A 7528-nucleotide genomic window follows, 5' to 3' on the forward strand; every position below is an offset into this window, starting at 1 on the left:
TTTCTTGGAGGCTAATGCATAATAAGCTTTCAACAGACGAGAATCTCAAGTTGTGTGGCTGCTTTCTTCCATCCATCTGCAGCATTTTCCGTCTCACCGAAGAATCACCTTTCCATCTTTTTTTTATTGTCCTTTTGCTGTTAACATCTGGAATTGGTTGTCTCAGGTTTTAAACTTCAGGATCACTATTTCTTGCGCTGCAAATATTTGGAAAGTTTGTGACTTGAGCTGGAGTCCTCAGTGTGGGTGGTGATTTAGGCTCTCGTTGTTAATACCATTCATTCTATTTGGAGCTGCCGAAACAAAACTAGATTCCAAGACACTCCTACGTCTTGGAGAAGTGTCGCTACTTTTATCAAAGCCCATGCAGATCAAAGAGATTTTCTAGATCCCTCCTCTGGTTATTGGGTAAAGGATAATACGGATGGAGCTGCTAACAACACAAATTCTACTTGTGGTGGTCTCTTCTGCAACAGTTCCGGAGACTTTATGTTTGGTTTCGATGAAAACTTAGGTAACAACAATGCTTTTTTTGTAGAATTGTCTGGAGCATTGAGAGCTATTGAGATTGCTAAATAGTATAATTGGATGCGGTTATGGCTTGAAACCGATTCTTCCCTAGTCGTCAAAAGCGTTCAACAATTTTGCATCTATCCCATGGTCTCTTCAGAATATATGGTCTAATTGCCGTGCCTATAATAGAAAGATCCATTTTTTGATTACTCACGTGTATAGAGAGGCTAACTCGTGTGTCGACTTGTTGGCGAATGAAGGCCTTTTTGTAGATTGTTATCAGGCATTCATTAATCTTCCGCAAAACATTTTGTCTAGCGCTTTATCCAACAAGTTAGGCCAACCTAACTTTAGAATTACACACTTTTGAGTGACGGTTTGGTTTGGTCCCCCTCCTTTTTGTAGCTCCTCTTTTTGATATATAATATTTACCTTTTATAAAAAAAATATAAACAATATAATTTGAGTCTTTAGCTTGCAACATAAATTAAATATTATTTTAAATACATGATAACTAAGAAAATGAAATAAAAATTACAATACAAAATCAAAAAGTATGTATCATATATAGTTAATTAATGAGATAAACAAATTTAATAAAATGATTAATTATTAAAATTTAAATTAATTTATACTTTAATTAAAGTTAACATTCTTATATATATATATATATATATATATATATATATATATATATATATATATATATATATATATATATATATATATATATATATATATATATATATATATTATTTTTAATTATTGACTAATATTAAATTTTTTTAATGTTATATGAAAGTAACCATAATTAAATAATTAATAATTTTCTTAAATTTTTTCATACCCATTAACTATAATTTATTTGTATTAATTAATAATTTTCTAAAACATATTCATACTAATTTAAAATTATTTAACAAAAAAAATATTTGATTAGCGATTTTTAAGTCTTGTGTGCGTTTTCCAACTATCTCACACGAAAAAAAAAAATTTCATCACAAAATTAAGTCAATGTTTGTGGTATCACCCTCTTATACAAAGACAAATGCTAATCTAATGAGATGTCCAGCAAAGTGAAAACTGTAAGTTCATGAATAATTTTAAAAATAAAAGCAAGCTATCTCTTTTAAGATGCACAACAAAACAAGCAAAAAATGATTATTAGTTAAAAAGTACCATATTTATGGATATAAAATAATGAATAAATGTAAAAAATTATTTATAATATTTATCTAGGCAAATAAATAATTTTTTAACTTTTGAGATGTTTATGAAAATTATAAAAATACATACTAGGAATCTATTGGTTAATTGTATAAATTATTAAAAAATTTACTAACCTATTATAGTATGTATGTTAGTAGAAGTAGTTTACCATGATAAACTAGAAAGTTAACTTCACCATGTTAACCTCACCTCTCTTGATTTTTTTAGTGTTAGAAGGAATGGTAGAAAGAGAATAAGTTTAAGGGTTTAATAATATTCTATTCCATTGAAGAAACCCGCCCATGTTCACTCTATGTAGTATTTAATGATGCCAGACTGCCAGTGCTTTACATGTGATAAGAATCAACAAGGCAGAGAGCTAAGAAAACCCATTTCATCAATAATTATATTGTATGTATTTAATAATGATATAAGTACTTTTAATAATATTCTATTCCCTATTGGTGGATGAAAACCGCCCACGTTACTGCATAAGAAAATCGAAGACGTAAAAATAATAATATTGTCTGTATTTAATAATAGGGATGACAAGTAGACCCAAACCTGTGGACCCACCCGCACCCGAATCCGAGTCAACGGGTGAAAACCCGAGTTGACTGAGTTTGGGTTTAGGTGCCACCTGATATTTTGTGTGCGGATTTAGGTAGTATGAAACCCGCACCCGAAACCCGAAATCACACCCGCTTATATATATATATATATATATATATATATATATATATATATATATATATATATATATATATATATATATATATATATATATATATATATATATATATATATATATATATATATATATATATATATATATATATATATATATATATATAATATTGTGGAAAGCGGTAGGAAAAATGTATTTTGTTACGGGTTTGGGTTTGGGTGAAAAAACCCGAAATCCAACGGGTATTTTTCCACCCGAACAGCAATTGGGTTTGGCTTTGGGTTTGGGTTCGGATGTCAATTTCGGATGCAGGTTTAGGTAGTGTGAAACTCGCACCCGACCCGACCCGTTTTCATCCCTATTTAATAATGATGCTAGAACTTTTATAAACGTGTGATAAGAAACATAAAGCCATCATATTTAATAATTTTCTATTCCACGTTCACTCTATGTAGTATGCTTATAATTTCTATATAAAGACGTGAAAGAAGCATGTTCTTCACGTCCTACAAAACACTCAAAATATGGCAGACGTATATTCATCTTACATACTATCCACAGAACACCGTCCCAACTTCTCTACCTTTGTGGAAGTTGATAAAATTCCCATCATCGACCTCTCACAGACTCACCAAGAAAACCTCATTTCAGAGATTCGCAAGGCATGCGAAGAATGGGGATTTTTCCATGTAATCAATCATGGAGTTCCCTCTGATCTTATCAATAAGGTTGCTAATGAGACCAAAAAAATTTTTGGTCTAAGTATGGAGGAAAAAAAGAAATTGAGAAGAGATGCTATTAATGCAACAGGATATCATGATGCCGAGCATACTAATCTGACCAGAGACTGGAAAGAGGTTTATGATTGTCTTATTTATGATGGAATACAAGTCCCTTGTACTGATGATCCAAATGACTCAGACCTATGGACTCTAACAAATCATTGGCCTCAATCCCTTCCACATTTTAGGTGCTCTTACTTAAATGATTTAAACTATATATATAATTAATTAATTATATTTTAATGGTACTAATGTAAAAAAAAATTAAACAATGTTGACATAAAATCAAGCTTGACATAGTTTATAAATGAATGCAAGATAAAACCATCATTATGTTTTTTTCTTAGGGAAACTATGAAGGAATATGGTGGAGAAGTAGAAAAGCTATCTTTCAAGTTGTTGGAGTTAATTTCATTGAGCTTAGGCTTAGCTGGTGACAAATTCTTTGACTGCCACAAGAATCAACTAAGCCTTGTGAGGCTCAATTACTATCCTCCTTGCCATTTCCCTGATATGGCACTTGGAATTGGTCCTCACAAGGATCCTTGTGTCCTGACTATTCTTGCACAAGATGATACTGGAGGTTTACAAGTTAAGAAAAATTCAGTTGGTGGTTGGGTTAATATTAAACCTGTTCCCGGTGCATTGGTTGTCAATCTGGGTGATGTTTTTCAGGTGCGATGTTACTATGATAACAGTTTTAATATTGGCACACCATGTCATCAACTTTTCCAAGCTGTCATGTTATAAGTTTAACACTAAAATAATTATATATAAACCATAAATTTCAAATTAAAAGAAATTAATTAACGATATTTTATTCATTGATTCAATTGTTTCAATATTAATGTTGGGAGTTTTGCAGGTTTGGAGCAATGACAAGTATGACAGTGCAGTACACAGGGCTGTAGTGAGCTCAGTGAAAGAAAGATATTCTTATCCATTCTTCTTTTTTCCAGGTCACCATGTTATGGTGCAGCCTGCCGAAGAGCTTGTGAGTGAGAAAAATCCTGCAAAATACAAACCATACAACTTTGGAAAATATTACGCTAATAGAACCCACCATGATTTCAACAAAGAAGAGGTTGCGGGTAAAGAAATTTATGACTTCAAGACTTCGAATTAGCTATTAAAAATTATATGGCTCTTGTTTTGGATTGTCTGTTGTTTTCCATATCCTTAGTCTCTTCAAAGACCAAATAAATTGAGCTTCCTTTTATTAATTTATGTATTCTACTATAACAGTTGACAAGAACTATCTTGGGAACTGTCGAAATGTGTGAAAGAGGCGGTTTTATGAAATCGTTCTACCTTGTGTGTCGCAAAATAAAGAATTTCTTGTGTGGAACTTGTCCTCTAATTTAAATAAATGTTTGATCCTTCTTTGTTTTCAATGAATTTGAAATTGGTTGTTTCTTTGTTGTTTTAGATTTATTTTTGAATGTCATATTACTTAGATTGAACCTGCCGGTTAAACCTCGAACTGTAGTTTAATCAGGCTCGATTTGGACCAACAAACCATTAGATCTATAAAATCGGGATAAAACCATTTTATCCGCAAAAAACCAAAATAATTGTTGAACCAGAATTTGTTTTGCTGAACTAGACGGCTTAAAAAATCATTTTTTTTTATATTTTACTTCCCTTATTTTGTTTGTTTAGATCTAAAAAATTAATTATAACAAATTTTTAAAATTGTATAGATGAAAGATTAAGAATAAAATTGAAAGACATGAAATAATGTAAATGCAAATAGAAAAGAAAGAAATGATGTAATGTTTGTGGATATGGGATAGCTTGATTGTGATCTTGAAAGAAATGAGAAAAAATTATGTTGGCTTTGAGTTAAATAATTAGGATAAATATACAAATTTGCATCTTTAATTAGTTTTTTATTTGTTATTGGGTCTTACATTATATCCTTTTAATTTTGTAAGCTTGTTTATTAATATTATATTTGTTTGGGAATTTTATTTTATAAATTATGATATAAATTAATTTTATTAAGATGTTTTTTAATTTAATATGTGGTTCAATCACGGTTTAATCGGCTGAACTGATTGAACTTTGACCCGCATGTTTTGCCGATTTATTCTTCAATCCAATACCCTATTTTTCCTCTCACACGAATCCAGCACTTGTGACTTCATCTACAAGACTTAGTAGCACTATAAATAGGTGTTGAACCTCATTTTTTTCCAGGCATCCAAGCTTAGTACAGTTTAAGCCATAAATTTACATTTTAAAAGCTTAATTCTTCACATTAGAGAATAATTGCATTGTTGTTATTATTGAGTTTGAAGCACTTTACTTTGTAGCTTTTAATATTTCAAGCTTAATACAATTTAGGTCATAAATTTACATTCTAAAAACTTAATTCAGACACATCAGAGAGTTATTGTGTTGTTGTTGTCATTGAGTTTGGAGCACTTTAATTTGTAGCTTTTAATCTTTTTGCCATTTACATTCCATTCAAGATATTTCTGTTGTACCAGATTCAAGTCTTTGTTTGGAGAAGATTCTTATTATATTCAACATTATTTACATTTTATTTGTTTTGTCTACTTTACTTTGCACGCTTATTTCCTTTCCTTACTTTAATCCCGCAACTTAATTTATTTTTACTGCATGTTATTTATTTCAATTGAATCGTTTAATATGTTTAATTCCATATTTCTATCAAAAGCTGCATTCTTTACCAAGAGTATGTCCAGCTAATTTGTTAGTGCTGAAATGTGAGGATCGTCTATTCGACTGTACTCTGTCTGTTGTTTCTTTAGAATTACTGTTGGGGGCTGTTTTGGTTTTAATTCAATTTTTCCAAACTTAATATGATCAGTTACTACGTGAGTATAGCCGTGAACACGTCGGGTAAGATCAAAAGCCGTCTGACACTTAAGAGTAAAATTGGTTTGTTTTTTGTTAATAAATATCGTGAGAGCACTTTATTAATAATTGAAGAGTTTAATATTTCTCGTAAGTGATTTTAAAATTATTAGCAGACGCGTTTATAGGTTTAGGATCTGGTTATCCCAGTGAAAGCAGGAAACCCTTTTAAGTTAAAATTTTCAATTAAAAATTATTTTTCAACTGAGTAAAGGAGGAAGTTGATTTCAAAAAAGGATTTACTACATTAACGCAAATGCAACCCGGCACCCGAGAGCGAGCGGAAAAGATTAAAGAGTAAAACCAGGCTTGAATACGCAAGAGCAATAGTTCCTTTTTAATAATTCTTTTTCAAAGAAGAAAATATTGTCTTGTAAGTAGTCCCCCTACTTAGAAATAATAAGAGTAATGTTGATCGATGAGAGCCGCATTAAAGTATTATATCCCTAAATTTATTCAAACTCTATTATTTTATTTTGTTGGTCTTATTCCAAACTTTCTAACGATCGCCTTAAGTAAGCACCGTAGCAAGAATAAACGATAGATTGATCATTAATTCTTTGTGAATTCGACAATATTTTATATTACTCTGATATATTTCGTATACCTGCGGCGGAAGTAACCCATCAGAAATCACTAATTTTTTTCATATTAATACTTCAATGCGTTCAACACTTTAAAATGATTTTATTCACCATTGACCATCACAGTGATTTTATTAATTTTCTAAATGTTCATTTAGTAAGTACTTTTTCTTTCCCAAGTCCTTCATCTCAAATAATTTCTTTAAATAATTTATAGCTTTCGGAATCTCTTTAGGAGTTCCGATAATTTTATGTTAACTACATAGCCAACTATTATAGAAAATTATTTTCTAGAACTTTTCATAAAAATACAAGGACTTATGGACTTATTTGTGTATATCTCTCCCTTAGCAAATATCCATTGAGACAATTACATCACTTGTGTCCACATTGTTTTAGCCAATAGAGATATTTGTTCAATTTTATGTCCTTATCAAGTGAACCATATAAATAATATGTTACAACATCCATCATGTTTAAATCAAGCCCTTTATGTGCTACAAGACTAATTAATTATCGAAAAATTAATTGAATCCACTACAGGTGGATATGTTTCATCAAACCCGATCTTAGGTCTTTATGAAAATAATTGAGTAACAAATCAAGATTTATACCATTCTAAAAAAACTCATTTATATCTCATTGGTTTCATTCCTCGAGGTATTCGAACTACAAGTCCAAAAACGATTCACTTTTAAAATGAGCTTAATTATTCTTCAACTGAATATATTCATTTTGGCCAACTCTCACTATGTCTACAATCTTTGATAGACTTTGATTCATGATTTATTCATTTTGACCAATTCTCACTTTGTCTACAATGTTTGGTAGACTTTGTTTCATGATCATCGTTAACGTTTATCATC

The 7528-nt window shown here is 30.5% G+C and overlaps 1 protein-coding gene across 1 annotated transcript; it reads left to right on the plus strand.

Annotated features, from left to right (window-relative positions):
- Window positions 1-2925: 2925 nt before the first annotated feature.
- Window positions 2926-4600, plus strand: LOC131647989 (protein DMR6-LIKE OXYGENASE 1-like). Its single transcript, XM_058917792.1, has 3 exons — window positions 2926-3380; window positions 3540-3867; window positions 4058-4600. Exons 1-3 carry the CDS (start codon window positions 2935-2937, stop codon window positions 4316-4318), a joined length of 1035 nt encoding a protein of 344 aa, XP_058773775.1. The 5' UTR covers window positions 2926-2934; the 3' UTR covers window positions 4319-4600.
- The last annotated feature ends 2928 nt before the right edge of the window (window positions 4601-7528 follow it).

The sequence above is a fragment of the Vicia villosa genome, linkage group LG2, assembly GCF_029867415.1.
Source record: "Vicia villosa cultivar HV-30 ecotype Madison, WI linkage group LG2, Vvil1.0, whole genome shotgun sequence".
In the NCBI taxonomy this organism is placed as follows: domain Eukaryota; kingdom Viridiplantae; phylum Streptophyta; class Magnoliopsida; order Fabales; family Fabaceae; genus Vicia; species Vicia villosa.